Source organism: Hesperophylax consimilis, chromosome 3, assembly GCF_061612785.1.
Source record: "Hesperophylax consimilis isolate HC1 chromosome 3, BYU_Hcon_1.0, whole genome shotgun sequence".
Lineage (NCBI taxonomy): Eukaryota > Metazoa > Arthropoda > Insecta > Trichoptera > Limnephilidae > Hesperophylax > Hesperophylax consimilis.
In genome coordinates, this window is record NC_142838.1 from 27,881,514 (window position 1) to 27,901,694 (window position 20,181).

A 20,181-nucleotide genomic window follows, 5' to 3' on the forward strand; every position below is an offset into this window, starting at 1 on the left:
CTTTTACACCTCCAGGTTTGATTGAAAGATTCTTGCTATTTGATAGGAATTTGCCAAATTCAAGAGGGTGGATGGTTTTTCCTTGCTCAGTTTTTTGGGCGTATGCTATGAATGGGCCACGGGAATGAGGAGAATAAAAGTTTGTTGGAAGAAGTTGAGAAAGTGCTGGTGGGGACAGTGAAGTCGAAGGCGAGTCAAGTTTTATTGGGGAAGAAGGAGTAAATTTCCTTTTTTTGGTAGAAGTCAAGATGACAGAATCACTGTCAGAAATTTCTACATTTTCCCCGTCTGGGGGGTCTGGAGAGGGATCTGGGGGCTTTGTAGGGGGTCCAGGAGGGAAATCTTCCTCCATTATTCACAACAGTAAACAACTACAATAATAGTATGAAAAATGACAGAAGTAAAAAAGTTTATAAATATCTGGAAATCAGCAGCGAAAAGTGACTCCTGGAAGATCAGGAGGGAGAAGAAACCTCAAGGCACAACACACTACACTTTTTTTTTGGCCAGAAAACAAAAAAGAATGGTAAAAAATTAATTTTAGATAGAGCAAAACAAAACAACTGATGACAGCCAAATGTTATTGTTGCCTGAATTATAGTTATCGCTATAAAATATACCAAATTTTATACTCACGTAATAAGCAAATAAATGTTTTTATTTTTTTTAGCGGGTTTCGGATACCAGAATCTTACAGTTACAAGGCAATTGTTCCGATCACTGAATTATCGCTACAAATATTTTGAACTACGAATACCTTCCTACCTGCATATTCATTTATGGTGTTGACATTGTGACGCATTGTTTTCAAGTTTGGCCAATAGAGGCCGCTTGGTCAAATCGATTTATATACACGCTTTTCATGAAGGGTTATATGTTTATACTTATCTGATTATTTTTATTTATTATTGATGTAAATTATTATTAATTATCATTTTATTATTATAAAATATCGGAACGCCACCGAACTGAATAAATAGCAGCAGCTTTATTAGATAATTATCCAAACAATATTTGTAAAAAGTATTTTCTTTGTTATAAGAAGTAGTAATACATCAACGTGGAAAAAAACAAATTAATGACACATTGAAAATAACATTAGTCTTTTCCTGGAAAATAAAATTTTTTATATAAAATTTTGAGTATTAATTATTCATAAACAACAACAATAATAAATACATAAGTGATAGGTACTTGTTTAACATGTCATGGTACGAGGTAAGTAGGTAGATACATATAGTGCTCGGGTAATAACATATTCCGGTAAGTGTCCGTGAGAATGTGGTGCCTAAGGATGACGCACTTTGGGGAAATCCCGGCCCCCCCACCTCCTCAACAACCTGTTGACCTCTGGGGCCGCGGCCGGACCTCGTAGATGCTCTCAGAGCTCTGTCGTAACCTCTCTTTCTGTTACATGCGTCGTTCATAAGAAAGAGGGAGGCTGCAAATAAAATATTAGCGGTATGCCTGCACACAACACAACGCATCACCTCGGCTAATATTCTGTTCTTGTTCTAACCATATATTATGCTGAACAGCTACAGAAAGAGTTAGACGGGACGGGTTGGTGTAAAAAAATATCTCAATCGTCATTTGAACGTTAGCGCGTTAGTTTCTCTCTGTTTAATTGATAAATCAATACGAATGATACAAAAATACGAAAACTGTCAAAACGTAGGCTTACATTTCCGCATTTCTGCCGATTTGGTAGAAAGGATAAAATGACACACACCACTTATTTCAGCCACATTAATTATTCTTGACTTCACAAAGGAATGGGATGAAAAACGGAAAAAAAACTTTTTAATATAAAATATTTATTTACTGCAATTAATTTCCGTATTATAATTTTGACATTTTATGAAGATATAATATAGAAATTATTCACGTTCACAAAGTTAGAAATTTATAAACAAGCAACTTAAATCAGGATTTTAGATCAGAATAATTCACAGAAAGCTGAATTTTTTAATACAATTACGTTTCGATATAACAATTAAGAATTTTATAAAATCTTTAAAATTACAGTAGGGCAATTCGAGACATTGAAGTCATTAAAGTTGGTTTATTGATATTAACTTCTCTTCTTAGCATAGTACGTCGACGAAAGCTAGAGGAAAGTCATAAAAGACCTTATTAACTACAATATTGGTTGTATGAATTTTTACTAATAGATGCAATAAGTATAAAAAACAGTTTATCCTTATTAATATGATTATTTATGCAACACAGAAAACATTAAAAAATGTCAAACATCTAAATAAAAGTTTGACAGGTACAACATTTGAAATATCGATCGATTCCCTAATGCTTCTTTTGACCGGAAAACTTTAATAATAGGTACTACGAAAAAATTAATCACTCGCAAGAAATTTCAAAATCAGAGCTAAAATCGTCAAATGGAGAAGTATAAGTGCTAACACCAGATGAACTTTCGGCATTCTTGATCGCATTAGCGCTTAAGAATTCCGCCAAGGACATAGTGGTTAAAGAATTTTCTGTAGGAGTTGCAGCCACGACTTTCACAGAATCAATGTGTTCAACGGATTCGATGGATTCAACATGAGACGACTCAACATGAGACGACTCAACATGATTTAAAGAAGATTCCACGGCTGTTCCTTCAATTGGTTCTACTGTCACAATATTCACAGGCAGAATTGTTTGTTCCACCTTTTCGGCGTGTTCATTGAGTTCGCTTTCAGAATGAGATGACTCGACATGGCTGGCAGAGGATTCAACAACGGGCACATCAACTGGTTGTACTGTCACAACATTTACAGGCAGAATTGTTTGTTCCACCTTTTCCACGTGTTCATTGAGTTCGCTTTCCAAATGAGATGACTCGACGTGGCTCGCAGATGATTCAATGGTTGGTACTTCAATTAGTTTTACTGCACCAACATTTATAGGCACTATTGTTTGTTCCACTTTTTCAACGTGTTCATTGAGTTCGCTTTCAGAATGAGATGACTCTTCATGGCTAGCAGAGGATTGAATGACTGGTACTTCAATTGGTTGTACTGTCACGACATTTAAAGGCAGTATTGTTTGTTCCACCTTTTCAGCGTGTTCATTGAGTTCGCTTTCCGAATGAGATGACTCGACGTGGCTGGCAGATGATTCAACGATTGGTACTTCAATTGGTTTTACTGTACCAACATTTATAGGCAGTATTGTTTGTTCCACCTTTTCAACGTGTTCATTGAGTTCGCTTTCCAAATGAGATGACTCGACGTGGCTGGCAGATGACTCAACGATTGGTACTTCAATTGGTTTTACTGTACCAACATTTATAGGCAGTATTGTTTGTTCCACCTTTTCAACGTGTTCATTGAGTTCGTTTTCCGAATGAGATGACTCGACATGGCTGGCAGAGGATTGAACGACTGGTACTTCAATTGGTTGTACTGTGACAATATTTACAGGCAGTATTGTTTGTTCCACCTTTTCAACGTGTTCATTGAGTTCGTTTTCTGAATGAGATGACTCAACATGGCTGGCAGATGATTCAATGATTGGTACTTCAATTGGTTTTACTGCACCAACATTTATAGGCAGAATTGTTTGTTCCACCTTTTCAGCGTGTTCATTGAGTTCACCTTCCAAATTAGAAGACTCTTCATGGCTAGCAGAGGATTGAACGACTGGTACTTCAATTGGTTGTACTGTCACGACATTTACAGGCAGTATTGTTTGTTCCACCTTTTCAGCGTGTTCATTAAGTTCGCTTTCCGAATGAGATGACTCTTCATGGCTAGCAGAGGATTGAACAACTGGTACTTCAATTGGTTGTACTGTCACTACATTTACAGGCAGTATTGTTTGTTCCACTTTTTCAACGTGTTCATTGAGTTCGCTTTCCAAATGAGATGACTCTTTATGGCTAGCAGAGGATTGAACAACTGGTACTTCAATTGGTTGTACTGTCACTACATTTACAGGCAGTATTGTTTGTTCCACCTTTTCAACGTGTTCATTGAGTTCACTTTCCAAATGAGAAGACTCTTCATGGCTAGCAGAGGATTGAACGACTGGTACTTCAATTGGTTGGACTGTCACGACATTTACAGGCAGTATTGTTTGTTCCACCTTTTCAGCGTGTTCATTGAGTTCACTTTCTAAATGAGTAGACTCTTCATGGCTAGCAGAGGATTGAACGACTGGTACTTCAATTGGTTGTACTGTCACGACATTTACAGGCAGTATTGTTTGTTCCACCTTTTCCGCGTGTTCATTAAGTTCGCTTTCCGAATGAGATGACTCTTCATGGCTAGCAGAGGATTGAACAACTGGTACTTCAATTGGTTGTACTGTCACTACATTTACAGGCAGTATTGTTTGTTCCACCTTTTCCGCGTGTTCATTAAGTTCGCTTTCCGAATGAGATGACTCTTCATGGCTAGCAGAGGATTGAACAACTGGTACTTCAATTGGTTGTACTGTCACTACATTTACAGGCAGTATTGTTTGTTCCACCTTTTCAACGTGTTCATTGAGTTCACTTTCCAAATGAGAAGACTCTTCATGGCTAGCAGAGGATTGAACGACTGGTACTTCAATTGGTTGGACTGTCACGACATTTACAGGCAGTATTGTTTGTTCCACCTTTTCCGCGTGTTCATTAAGTTCGCTTTCCGAATGAGATGACTCTTCATGGCTAGCAGAGGATTGAACAATTGGTACTTCAATTGGTTGTACTGTCACTACATTTACAGGCAGTATTGTTTGTTCCACCTTTTCCGCGTGTTCATTAAGTTCGCTTTCCGAATGAGATGACTCTTCATGGCTAGCAGAGGATTGAACAACTGGTACTTCAATTGGTTGTTCTGTCACTACATTTACAGGCAGTATTGTTTGTTCCACCTTTTCAACGTGTTCATTGAGTTCGCTTTCCAAATGAGAAGACTCTTCATGGCTAGCAGAGGATTGCTCAACTGGTACTTTAATTGGTTGTACTGTCACTACATTTACAGGCAGTATTGTTTGTTCCACCTTTTCAACGTGTTCATTGAGTTCGCTTTCCAAATGAGATGACTCGACGTGGCTGGCAGATGATTCAATGGTTGGTACTTCAATTGGTTTTACTGCACCAACATTTATAGGCACTATTGTTTGTTCCACTTTTTCAACGTGTTCATTGAGTTCGCTTTCAGAATGAGATGACTCTTCATGGCTAGCAGAGGATTGAACAACTGGTACTTCAATTGGTTGTAATGTCACTACATTTACAGGCAGTATTGTTTGTTCCACCTTTTCAGCGTGTTCATTGAGTTCACTTTCCAAATGAGAAGACTCTTCATGGCTAGCAGAGGATTGAACGACTGGTACTTCAATTGGTTGTACTGTCACGATATTTACAGGCAGTATTGTTTGTTCCACCTTTTCCGCGTGTTCATTAAGTTCGTTTTCTGAATTAGATGACTCTTCATGGCTAGCAGAGGATTGAACAACTGGTACTTCAATTGGTTGTACTGTCACTACATTTACAGGCAGTATTGTTGGTTCCACCTTTTCCGCGTGTTCATTAAGTTCGCTTTCCGAATGTGATGACTCTTCATGGCTAGCAGAGGATTGAACAACTGGTACTTCAATTGGTTGTACTTTCACTACATTTACAGGCAGTATTGTTTGTTTCACCTTTTCAACGTGTTCATTGAGTTCACTTTCCAAATGAGAAGACTCTTCATGGCTAGCAGAGGATTGAACGACTGGTACTTCAATTGGTTGGACTGTCACGACATTTACAGGTAGTATTGTTTGTTCCACCTTTTCAGCGTGTTCATTGAGTTCGCTTTCCAAATGAGATGACTCTTCATGGCTAGCAGAGGATTGAACGACTGGTACTTCAATTGGTTGTACTGTCACGACATTTACAGGCAGTATTGTTTGTTCCACCTTTTCCGCGTGTTCATTAAGTTCGCTTTCTGAATGAGATGACTCTTCATGGCTAGCAGAGGATTGAACAACTGGTACTTCAATTGGTTGTACTGTAACTACATTTACAGGCAGTATTGTTTGTTCCACCTTTTCCGCGTGTTCATTAAGTTCGCTTTCCGAATGAGATGACTCTTCATGGCTAGCAGAAGATTGAACAACTGGTACTTCAATTGGTTGTACTGTCACTACATTTACAGGCAGTATTGTTTGTTCCACCTTTTCAACGTGTTCATTGAGTTCACTTTCCAAATGAGAAGACTCTTCATGGCTAGCAGAGGATTGAACGACTGGTACTTCAATTGGTTGGACTGTCACGACATTTACAGGCATTATTGTTTGTTCCACCTTTTCCGCGTGTTCATTAAGTTCGCTTTCCGAATGAGATGACTCTTCATGGCTAGCAGAGGATTGAACAACTGGTACTTCAATTGGTTGTACTGTCACTACATTTACAGGCAGTATAGTTTGTTCCACCTTTTCCGCGTGTTCATTAAGTTCGCTTTCCGAATGAGATGACTCTTCATGGCTAGCAGAGGATTGAACAACTGGTACTTCAATTGGTTGTACTGTCACTACATTTACAGGCAGTATTGTTTGTTCCACCTTTTCCGCGTGTTCATTAAGTTCGCTTTCCGAATTAGATGACTCTTCATGTCTAGCAGAGGATTGAACAACTGATACTTCAATTGGTTGTACTGTCACTACATTTACAGGCAGTATTGTTTGTTCCACATTTTCAACGTGTTCATTGAGTTCGCTTTCCAAATGAGAAGACTCTTCATGGCTAGCAGAGGATTGCTCAACTGGTACTTCAATTGGTTGTACTGTCACTACATTTACAGGCAGTATTGTTTGTTCCACCTTTTCAACGTGTTCATTGAGTTCGCTTTCCAAATGAGATGACTCTTCATGGCTAGCAGAGGATTGAACAACTGGTACTTCAATTGGTTGTACTGTCACTACATTTACAGGCAGTATTGTTTGTTCCACCTTTTCAACGTGTTCATTGAGTTCGCTTTCCAAATGAGATGACTCTTCATGGCTAGCAGAGGATTGAACAACTGGTTCTTCAATTGGTTGTACTGTCACTACATTTACAGGCAGTATTTTTTGTTCCACCTTTTCAACGTGTTCATTGAATTCGCTTTCCAAATGAGATGACTCGACATGGCTGGCAGAGGATTGAACGACATGTTCTTCAATTGGTTGTACTGTCACTACATTTACAGGCAGTATCGTTTGTTCAACCTTTTCAGCGTTTTCATTGAGATCGCTTTCAGAATGAGATGACTCCACATGGCTGGCAGAGGATTCAACAGCGGGCACATCAACTGGTTGTACTGTGACAACATTTACAGGCAGAATTGTTTGTTGCACCTTTTCAGCGTGTTCATTGAGTTCACTTTCCGAATGAGAAGACTCTTCATGGCTAGCAGAGGATTGAACGACTGGTACTTCAATTGGTTGGACTGTCACGACATTTACAGGTAGTATTGTTTGTTCCACCTTTTCAGCGTGTTCATTGAGTTCGCTTTCCAAATGAGATGACTTTTCATGGCTAGCAGAGGATTGAACGACTGGTACTTCAATTGGTTGTACTGTCACGACATTTACAGGCAGTATTGTTTGTTCCACCTTTTCCGCGTGTTCATTAAGTTCGCTTTCCGAATGAGATGACTCTTCATGGCTAGCAGAGGATTGAACAACTGGTACTTCAATTGGTTGTACTGTAACTACATTTACAGGCAGTATTGTTTGTTCCACCTTTTCCGCGTGTTCATTAAGTTCGCTTTCCGAATGAGATGACTCTTCATGGCTAGCAGAAGATTGAACAACTGGTACTTCAATTGGTTGTACTGTCACTACATTTACAGGCAGTATTGTTTGTTCCACCTTTTCAACGTGTTCATTGAGTTCACTTTCCAAATGAGAAGACTCTTCATGGCTAGCAGAGGATTGAACGACTGGTACTTCAATTGGTTGGACTGTCACGACATTTACAGGCATTATTGTTTGTTCCACCTTTTCCGCGTGTTCATTAAGTTCGCTTTCCGAATGAGATGACTCTTCATGGCTAGCAGAGGATTGAACAACTGGTACTTCAATTGGTTGTACTGTCACTACATTTACAGGCAGTATTGTTTGTTCCACCTTTTCCGCGTGTTCATTAAGTTCGCTTTCCGAATGAGATGACTCTTCATGGCTAGCAGAGGATTGAACAACTAGTACTTCAATTGGTTGTACTGTCACTACATTTACAGGCAGTATTGTTTGTTCCACCTTTTCCGCGTGTTCATTAAGTTCGCTTTCCGAATTAGATGAATCTTCATGGCTAGCAGAGGATTGAACAACTGGTACTTCAATTGGTTGTACTGTCACTACATTTACTGGCAGTATTGTTTGTTCCACATTTTCAACGTGTTCATTGAGTTCGCTTTCCAAATGAGAAGACTCTTCATGGCTAGCAGAGGATTGCTCAACTGGTACTTCAATTGGTTGTACTGTCACTACATTTACAGGCAGTATTGTTTGTTCCACCTTTTCAACGTGTTCATTGAGTTCGCTTTCCAAATGAGATGACTCGACGTGGCTGGCAGATGATTCAATGGTTGGTACTTCAATTGGTTTTACTGCACCAACATTTATAGGCACTATTGTTTGTTCCACTTTTTCAACGTGTTCATTGAGTTCGCTTTCAGAATGAGATGACTCAACATGGCTAGCAGAGGATTGAACAACTGGTACTTTGTTTGGTTGTACTGTCACTACATTTACAGGCAGTATTGTTTGTTCCACCTTTTCAACGTGTTCATTGAGTTCCCTTTCCGAATGAGATGACTCGACGTGGCTGGCAGATGATTCAACGATTGGTACTTCAATTGGTTTTACAGTACCATCATTTGTAGGCAGTATTGTTTGTTCCACCTTTTCAACGTGTTCATTGAATTCGCTTTCCAAATGAGATGACTCGACATGGCTGGCAGAGGATTGAACGACATGTTCTTCAATTGGTTGTACTGTCACTACATTTACAGGCAGTATCGTTTGTTCAACCTTTTCAGCGTGTTCATTGAGATCGCTTTCAGAATGAGATGACTCCACATGGCTGGCAGAGGATTCAACAGCGGGCACATCAACTGGTTGTACTGTGACAACATTTACAGGCAGAATTGTTTGTTGCACCTTTTCAGCGTGTTCATTGAGTTCACTTTCCGAATGAGAAGACTCTTCATGGCTAGCAGAGGATTGAACAACTGGTACTTCAATTGGTTGTACTGTCACTACATTTACAGGCAGTATTGTTTGTTCCACCTTTTCCACGTTGTCATTGAGTTCGCTTTCCAAATGAGATGACTCGACGTGGCTCGCAGATGATTCAATGGTTGGTACTTCAATTAGTTTTACTGCACCAACATTTATAGGCACTATTGTTTGTTCCACTTTTTCAACGTGTTTATTGAGTTCGCTTTCAGAATGAGATGACTCTACATGGCTAGCAGAGGATTGAACAGCTGGTACTTCAATTGGTTGTAATGTCACTACATTTATAGGCAGTATTGTTTGTTCCACCTTTTCAGCGTGTTCATTGAGTTCACTTTCCAAATGAGATGACTCTTCATGGATAGCAGAGGATTGAACAACTGGTACTTCAATTGGTTGTACTGTCACTACATTTACAGGCAGTATTGTTTGTTCCACCTTTTCAACGTGTTCATTGAGTTCGCTTTCCAAATGAGATGACTCTTCATGGCTAGCAGAGGATTGAACAACTGGTACTTCGTTTGGTTGTACTGTCACTACATTTACAGGCAGTATTGTTTGTTCCACCTTTTCAACGTGTTCATTAAGTTCCCTTTCCGAATGAGATGACTCGACGTGGCTGGAAGATGATTCAACGATTGGTACTTCAATTGGTTTTACAGTACCATCATTTGTAGGCAGTATTGTTTGTTCCACCTTTTTGACGTCTTCATTCAGTTCGATTTCAGAGTGAGACGTTGCAATGTGACTTGAAGATGATTGTACGACCGATTCTTCAATTGGTTGTACGGCTGAAACATTCACTGGCAGAATCGCTTGTTCTACCTTTTCGACGTGTTTGTTGAGTTCACTTTGAGAATGTGACGACGCAATATGGCTTGAAGATGAAACGGTGGCTCGTACTTCAGTTGGTAATTTGTTCACAACGTTCACAGGCTCAATGGCTTGGTTGGCATGTTCACTGTTCACGATATGATCGGTTATGGTGTAAGACGACTCATTATGGCTTATCAATGACTCGATAGCTGATTCTTTAGCTGTTGGTATGGTTACGATGTTTACTGGTAATTTGAGTTTAGGTTTTATTGGAGTAAATGGTAATCCGGAAGGTTTTCCTAAGCGTAAGAATTTAGGAAATCTTATGGTACAATCCTTAGCAGTTTTCTTTCCCAAGTTTATTCTTCTTTTACCTATAACTATCACATTATCGGACTTTTCGGCATCTAGAATGGAAAATATTATTTTTAATATGCATTTTTGATGTGTCACAGTTTTATATTTTTTGTATTATTTAGTTAACAGTTTTATACGACTTACCTTTTAAAGGGAAACAGCTGACGTGAGACAGCAAGGCTATTAGTGCAAATACTATTAATTTCATTTTTGAGACTGACTACCCACAATACTGAGCTGCTCTTGAAATGTTTCTATTATATATGTATTTTTTAATCTGTTTATTATTGATAAGAGTTAATGAACATGCATATTGTCTTTTGCCTGAAGCAGAGGGGGCAAGATTACCTCTAATAATTTAATGTATTTTTCTGTGTGGGAGGCTTAAAATGAAATGTATATATAACCTATGGCAGTGACGTACCTTGAATTTTTATCTAGCTTTCAAATTTTTTTTTGATTCTGTAAAATGCACTTTTAACATGAGTAGAATCTCATCAAAAAACAAAAGGTGAAATACCAACATTCAAAATCGGAACGTTGATTGAAATGATGACCAGATATCTAAAAGATCAGATCTGAACAGTCAGGTACTCCCCCACCTTCATTTTAGCCATCTATTTCCATCCCCACTCCGTTCACCCTTACAATATAGCCCACTTCTCTTGTGCGGTAGTTACTCACTAAAATGACTTAATTTGACAAAAGCTGCTGTTCCTACGACCTTACTATTTAGGTAGCAAAGAAACATATTACGAAAGCGTTTATATAGGATGCGTTATGTTCAGGTTGGAAGACGCAATTTGCAATAACTTTTTCATGTCGTCTTGTAAGCAGCGATGATGAGTTAAGAATACACAAAGCTTTGCTTTGAATTACTTGTTTATTTTACGGGTGCAGTCACAGTGCTACAAAACATACCAAGTGATCAAGTCAAAGACAAGCAAAATTCTAGGAAGCGGACAGAAAAATAAAAAAAGCTCATATGGCTGTTATCCTCATGCAATGCCTACCCTTTTTTTAGAAAAAAACGTCTCTAACCAATTTACTCTATTATTCAGAGACTATTTTTGAATTTTATGGTTTTCTCTTCATACTATTTACTTCCCGATAAATTTTCTTCTGCCTTTAAAGTGTAGATTTCGTTATGAATGATATATAGTAGCCCTTGATCGTTAGTAATTCAAATAGTTCGACTAGTTCCTCAAGTTAAGCCAAGTTTTCCTAACCTATCCAACGATACTCTTTATAACCTGAAACACTTATTACCATTCAATAGTCGTGAATATTATGACAAGTTTTTTGATGCCAAAGTGCGTTCCATACCCTTTGAGTTAAGATTTTATGATAAATCGCAACTTGACGACTGCGTGACCTCAATCGCATGAACACTCCTAAAAAACAAACAGAAACCCTCACCAAACATCCGTCGGAATCGCATTAATAAAATATTGTGCACAGTATATTCAATTTTAGAAAATTAATGTTTTTTTTAAATTAATTTTTAAAGTAAGTGTCTAGGTAGCTTCTTCTCATAATCACGTCATTAAATCATTAAAGCTGATTGATCCTATTAGGTACCACTTTGCCTTTAATTGTGGCCACCGTGTTAAATGACATGATTGACTATTCAACACGAGTAGTCATTAGCATTAGATAATGAGTTGTAATCTGCAGGCATACTCTTTCATTCTGTGATATGGTGAGTCTAACTTTAATGCCTGCTTTACTCTCTCGTTGTCTACATTCTCGTTTGGACGATAAAATCGGCTAGAGAACCCGAGTGCTACTCTCTTCATCCTCGTAGGGCGCCTGATATTCTATTATTTTATTCTATTGGTTGTGTAGTGGCTGCGCTTGTTTCGGTCCTCGTGTCATTTGATTCGGACCTAATAACACAGATCAATCACCGTAGAGACGACTCGAGGAACATCTTTCGAGGAACGAACTCTCACGCTCGGGGCCACGTGAAGTTTTTTCGTGAGTTTACTAAACAGGGCTTTAAGGGACGTACTTGACTATAGTTTTAGAGTTGAAAAAAGCATCAATAATGTCACCTTGACGAAAATTGTATTATCAGTTTTTACACCATATTAAATACGTTATTATTTTTTTAAGTCCCCTCACCCGTCTAAATTAATACTTCCCCAATAATTGTTATTTGTTGTGAGGCTGAAGGAGGTGAGGAGGGGAAGTAAATTTTAAAGGGAAGTTGGGGGCGTACTTACAAGACTATTCAGATCTGTTTACCAAGCACGGTTAAAGCCATTTTAAGCAATGCATTTTGATTCGTAATTGTGGTCTTTCGCCAATGCGATACTGAGATTTATTTATTTTATTTTTTTATTTGAGACACAAACAGGACATTTAAAGTACATTATTGTATAGTATTAAATTAATTTATATACAAATATAAATGTCCCTAGACTAATGTGTCTACAGCAATCACATTTGCACATTTACTACCAAAACAATATCATTATTTTTTTATACAAAGCTTAAAAATTACAGAAATTACAAGATGTAATAATTTTGAAAATATGCTTAAATTATTGTTTATTATTGATTATTTGCTATCCCTGAGTGACATCCCGCCAACACACAAATAATATTTATAAATATTTGTTTGAAATATATTATCTGATAATATTATTACTCCAGCGTCTGGACGGTGTAGGCCCTGTGATTGGTCAAATTCAAATTGTGTTTAAATAAGACTTTAAAGATTAAGACACCATTTCATACTGAAATAGAATCGCCACATGTAATACGACATTTCTTAAAAAATATCGTTTCTGCTTATACAATTTTTGGATAATATCGAAGAAAATATGTCTTAGAAAGTTCATAATCCATTGGATTAATTACATTACAGTGAAAATTATCCACAATTACGTGATTACGTTTGACGTTTGACGAAAAAAGCAAGCGTTAATTCAATATGGCCGATACCCGAATACGCATCGCGGCTAGGTGGCCGACAGAGCGCCCCTCTGGCGGTGAAGAAACGAATCAAATGACTGGCGCGTATATTTAAATATGCAAAATTACTTGAACATCAAGTGTTTAATAATAAGATTTCTTCTGGAAGTTTAGTTCTACTTTGCAATGGCATTTTTCATTATTATTTATAATTTTTTTTTGCTTATTAATTACATCTGATTTTATATTGACATGTTTTCTAATTTCTAAAATTTCTAAATTATTTATTTGCGATGCTTTAATCCTGAGTGAAGTATTTTAAGACCTGAATTTTTATCGAAAGTGTGATTCAAAAGATGATTTGCAAACTCATATTCACTATTTCCATTTAGAACCCTGAGATGTTTTTTAGTTCTGACTTCAAAGTTTCTATTGGTTCTACCTTTGTAAAATAAATTACAATCCAGCCCAATTGAGTTTATAAACTCCTGATTTTTTTGTTTGATTTTCGCAATCTATATTATTAAGAATATATTTATTCATTCTGTTATTAGTGTAAAACGCCGGTTGAATAGTACCAGGAATGTTTATATACATATATAATTTTAGAAGTGTCGTTATCCACAAACAGAATTCTACGCCATTGTTTATTTATATCTTAAGAACTAGGGTAAAAATACCGTTTGAAGATAATATGTTTAATTATTTTATTTAGTATTTCAACTATCAATTTATTAGAATAACCGTTATTAAATGTTATTTGTCTTATGAATATATTGTTTTATGGTTATATGCAAAAAAAAATTTCAGGTCTTAAAATACTTCACACAGGATATAAAGCATCACAAATAAATAATTTCGAAATTTTAGAAATAAGAGAACATGTTTATAAAAGTAAATGTAATTAACAAGAATTTTTTTTTATAAACTCTCTTTTAAATATTTTCCCACTTAACTGGTCTTTCATATTGTAATTCCTAATTCTTATAAACCCAGCCTACTCTTACCCCCCCCCCCTCCTTCCACTTCTTTTTTCCAATTGTAATCTATATTTAATTTTTGACTTCGGTGTATACTTCGTTCATGAAACATGTATTGGTTGTATATAATAAAGTGAAGTTAAAAAAGTTATTTGTTTTTTAATAAAATAAAGTTTAATCGGATAACATTATTTTATCTATTTCCATTGTATATCAATGCATACGTACATAATAAAATGTAAACATTATATTTATTTATTAATTGGACAATTTGCATGGCTCCGCTTTTGTGAGATATCACCTCAGGGGCGCTATATTGTAATAATCTACCTTTATATATAGATTTTTACTCTCCTGATGAAGGTGTATATATAATCTAACTTTAAACTTTATTAGATACAGTAACAGTTTTAGGAAAAGAATTACCACCAGTTGGAGTAAAATTCACACCTTTTAATTAAACCGACTGCTAATCACATTGCACAATTACCCTCCTTTTATCCATAAACACGGGTACAATTAATCAATATGTAATAATGTATTATTTCAGTCAACTTTGTTGTAACTATCTTTAATTGTTGTGACAAACTATACGATATTGATTCAACTTATAGACATTGACGGTTGTAACACATATTTAAGCACTGCAAGTCTCCTATGAGCAAATTATATTAGGTACCATAACAGTTAATATCAGTTGTAGACATGTAGTCAATAATAGTGTTTCATTTGAAATAATCCATCACAAATACGTAAAATTTCATTTATTCAAACAACTTTCATTCTTATTATGCCTAAATTGATCATGTTATTATTCATTAACTCCTTCCTGTTCCGTGTTTTAACAATATATACTCACCCTCTCTCTGTGAATGACCTAATATCTATCTATTAAATGTAACTGTTGTTAATATCACTTAAACTGGGCGCAGCCCAAGCAAGTGCCGCCCGCAGGGCCTAGCAGCAAAAACCCGCGGAGCGGGTTTTTAACTGCTAGTTTTATTAATTGATTGTGATAAAATACAAATTGATAAAATACAATTTATTTGCAAACGCCTGGATTTAACCTTTGGATTAGTATACGAAGAACTAAATTTATTCAAATTTATCGTAATCCGGTTAAAAACGGGACTGCAAGCTCTTAACGAATGAATTGACAGATTTCCTGTTAAACTTTTTAGTAAAAGAGAAATATATAATCACGATGTAAGAACACGTGTTCATATATATATTTTTTTGCATTTCATCTTTATATATTAATAAAGGCAAATGCAGGTGCATAAACACGTGTTCCGATATATTAGTAAGCTACTAAAAGTTTATCAGGAAATGGCCTGCAATCCCGTTTTTTACCTGATTACGAATAATTTGAAAAGATTTTTAATAAATTGGCAATAGTCAGTCATGGATCGTAACCGCTTGGCCACGGAGGCCCTCAATGGTCACTCAATTTATTAATACGTCTTGAACACTTATTGGTACGTCTTGAACACTTATTGGTACGTCTTGAAAACTCGAAATCCTGTTGAATTCAAATTGGATCTCTACCATTTCAATCAATTACCGCTGTCCTACATAATTCTGCTCAAGTTACGAATTATATTATTAAGTTTCGCAATTATCTTCTATGCTCCTACATACATCATTGCAATAACTTTATTGATAATGTTATTAGAGTATTAACAGTTAGTGACCGGAAGCCGTAAGATGTCCCACCTTTATTGCAAGCCCTCTAGCGGGTCTTTAATGTCTATTGATTTTGATATCCATCAGCAGGGCTATTCAAAATAGTGATCAAGGGGTCCCAATTTTTAGCAGTTTTAAAATCTCACTGAATTGTAAAAACACACTCCTTTGCAAACACGAAAATGAAACAAGTAAATCATCAATAATAATTTGTTTTAAAATATGAATTGCATAATTCGTACTCTATTCGAAGCCTTTGCTAGTGTATAGCCTTCAGACGGGCCGCACAGCACACGTGAGCCGCTGCCAACTAACAAATGAAAAGTCGAAAAGGCAAAATAAAGTGCACGGAATCAATTGTGCATAGCGCATTCTGGTAAATTTATTTATTGTTAAAAAGTTTAATTTGTAGAACTTTATTTTAAAGTTAAGCCTTTCTTTTATGTATTCAATTTATTAAAAAAAAACAGTATATTTATGAACAAGTTCTGCTGTGTTTGATAATGCCTTCAGAGGGCGAAACAGCTGTCACGCGAAAAAATAATCAAATCACCCATCAATGTTAAAATATTTACTTACTTGCTAGTTGGGAGCGGCTCAAGTGCCCATCTAGAGAATAGTATTGCTTCAATTGTATTGTATTGTGTTGTATTATAAGCTCCATAAAATAAATGTTTTTCTTACTTATCAGGAGCATTTTTTTATATAAATTTCAATTTATTATGTTGTCTTATTAGAGGTACAGTCACAAGGAGGAAATCCATAATTGCTTTTATTTTGGTTATGCTGCACTAGTAAAAACTGATTAAATACAAACTGTCGATTTTTCGAAAATAAATAAAATTAAATAAATTGTATCGTTTTAATTATATTTTATCAATTTTATTAATGTATTCGAAAAAACATAAAACTATTCAATATATTCTTATCGCTGAAAACGGGCCATTTCCCAAACAGATCAACAATTTGTGTATACATAAGTAACTAATGACATTTGATATAATAAAGACGTTTTTAGTGATGGTTGATGATCATTTAGAATGATGATCACTTTAGAATTTATCTTATAGTTTCTAATACATGTGCATCATTTGATCATCCATCTCTAGTAGTTTGGCGATAATCACGAATCTTATAAAATATCATAAAATTTTTAGAAAATTAATAGAAAAAAACATGTATTTATCACAAAACTTTCGAAAACTATTATATGATATTAATACACTTCAAAAACGTGAATCAAATGATTTTTAACTACTTTTTTAATCATTGAAGAACATAATACTAATGAATCTAAATGAAACATGAAAGAGAAGAAGACACAGAAAATAACTATTTTTTCTCATATTTTTACTGTTATATTTTTTGAATTATTACAAGTTCTAACGAATTTATTTGTAACCTAGATAGTGTCTCGGATAAACATATCCGATTTTCATTTTTTTTATTATCTTGACTTATCCTCAAGTCTCATTTCATTCTAACGTTTCATGAAAAAATCGTAATATAGTGGTTGACAATGTACCCATGGTCTTACCTGTGCTGTTTTTTGGAATCAGTTAGCGGTTTGATAATAATTTATTTCGTGCTTAACCCATTTTTTGCTTTCGTCTGTGTTAAGTTTTATGTTAAGGCGACATAATACTCTTATAACGGGGGTTTTCTCGGCACTCTCATTTTAATTATTTCTGTTTAACGTATTACTAAAATCTCAAATATATCTAGTGGGATCCCTACGTATGAAAGTTATTTATATTTGAGATTAATAAAAACAGCATCTTAGAATTAGAATATTATCGGTTTGAAAATATTAACTATAAAATTGGCAGTGAGCACCACATTTAATTTTTCTAGACGTTGAATTAGTAACTTCCCTTTTGAAACATTTTTAGATAGGGATTTTAGTAATACGTTCATCAGAAATAATTAAAATAAACCCCAAGGAAAGATCGATTTTTAGGTCCACCAAGCCGCGCGTAGAATATGGTTTTTACACGGTCACATCACTTATGTCGTTAAGATACCCAATTTATTTTAGAGATTTGATAGAGCAAATTCAACCGCAGGTCTGTCCAATACACCAGGTCCACGCGTACCATATTGTGCACGGCTGTTTCCAAAGATATTAGAAGAACGAGATATGCTATGTTGGCCGCCGGACCGTAGGCGGAGTACTACCTAATTAGGGTACTTTGAATACTATCGGGACGTGTACGCACAGAAATCTGTTCTATGCATTAGTGCGGATACCTTAGCGTAAGCGAAGGAGTGCAGTAGTATTGGTGAACAAAACAGGAGACACTGGGCATAACAATTCAACACAGTATGAACTGCTCATAGCACATCTCGTTCTTCTAATATCTTTGGCTGTTTCACTTACGTCGTTAAGATTCTGGCATTATTTTAGGGTATTGTCTCATCTTAATAATTGCTATAGTTTAAATTTTACAATTTAAGTGGGCCGTTATTTTTCAAAGACTTCTGGGTGACTAGTGGGTCCAAAATATTGCCGTTCAGTAGTTACACGTCTGTTGAAAAAATAAAATGAAATTGAATATTTGCTAAAAAATTTTATTTGTCTAAAACCCTAGCTTGACTAGTTCTGGTGTCTATGAGGGCATATAGTAAGCGGGGCAAGGATCACAGATCAGCTGAATCACTCCACCAGCCTCTAACGGTAACTTCCTCCTCCTTCCTCTGGTCGGGACCGGACACATCTGCACCGTTACCCGAAAGTTGTATGGGATCTAACTGTTAAATATCTTCGTGTTGATGTATATTTTTTGCTCGCTATCGAGTTCAACTTTTCTGTATCTTCCTACGGTATATAAATGATGTTCTTATTGCTGGAGCCAGTTCTCTCTTCAAGGCCGTCCGAGAAGCTGCACGATGTTGGTTCGGGAAATAGTTCTGCCCTTTGTGGCTTTGTGCCTCTTGCACCTGACCCCGTCAGACGGAAAATCACTAGGTAAGAAACTACATCAATTATTATATTATATAATACGCATCTTGTAATTTCTTTGGTTTGACTAAATTAATTGCTGATTTATTGAAAAAAATATTCATTATTTTTTTTTTTAATTTTCAGGTGACACTGAAACACCAATCGCATTCGCTCTGGTTCCCGAAGATGAGCCAGTGGAAAAAAATAGAGAAGCGCGTCAATACGGTTTCAGCGGAGGATTCGGAGGTTTCGGAGGGTATGGGGGTGGTGAACAAGGCGTTTATAGTGGGGGATATCAAGATCACCAGAACTACGGACACGGAGGTGGCGGTGATTACGGACACGGCGGTGGCTATGGAGGCGAATACGGCGGGGGAGGATATGGTCACGGAGGTGGTAACTACGGGCATGGAGGTGGCAATTACGGTCATGGGGGTGGTAATTACGGACATGGGGGTGGTAACTACGGACATGGAGGTGGTGGCTACGGACATGGTGGCGGTGGCTACGGACACGGTGGTGGTGGCTACGGACACGGAGGCGGTGGCTACGGACACGGTGGTTATGGAGGAAGCGAAGGCGGATATGGAGGCGACCACCACCACCACCATGGATATGGAAGAGGCTTCCTTCCAGAATTTGGCGTTCAAGGTGCCCCATTCTTCGCTCCTGGTGGTGTGCTTCAATATAACCAACCTCAGCCGTTCCTTGGTGCAGGAGGCATAAAAGAAGATGGGGGAAATCCGTCTTTGTTACTGATTCCGCAAGTTCAAAACCAAGTACATCCTCAAGTGTATCCCCAACCACTGCCACTACCCCTGCCACACCCAGCTAGCCCAGTATTTTCCGAATCACCAAATGTTGTCAAACCAGTCCAGAAAGAAGAACTTGCTGTCCTCAATAAGGAAGAGGTCTTGGTAAACAAGAAGGCAGAGGAACCCGAAAAACACCTGACTGTGAAGGACGAGGATAAAGAAGAATGCATTTGCAAAAAGAAGTCCCAAGCCAAAGAAGATTCCAAAGTTTAAATTCAATTAGTGCGATTAAACTTTCCGCCTTCGGAAGGGTCAGTGATGTAGTTTTTAAGTTATTTATTATTATTTAATGTTACAAAAAATACAGACGTACCTATTCAACGAAAAATTCTTTGTTTTACTATCACATTAATTTAAAACTCCTTATATCCAAAATAATATTACAAATTATCCAAGGATATAATTTTTAGTATTCTGGTTATTTATAAAAACTATTGTGATTTTTTAGCTATGATTTTCA

The 20,181-nt window shown here is 36.6% G+C and overlaps 1 protein-coding gene across 1 annotated transcript; it reads left to right on the forward strand.

The window, feature by feature from the left end:
• Positions 1-18,834: 18,834 nt before the first annotated feature.
• Positions 18,835-19,730, forward strand: LOC149425213 (uncharacterized). Its single transcript, XM_089651017.1, has 2 exons — positions 18,835-18,930; positions 19,051-19,730. The coding sequence occupies exon 2, from the start codon at positions 19,093-19,095 to the stop codon at positions 19,630-19,632; it is 540 nt and encodes a 179-aa protein (XP_089507143.1). The 5' UTR covers positions 18,835-18,930; positions 19,051-19,092; the 3' UTR covers positions 19,633-19,730.
• The last annotated feature ends 451 nt before the right edge of the window (positions 19,731-20,181 follow it).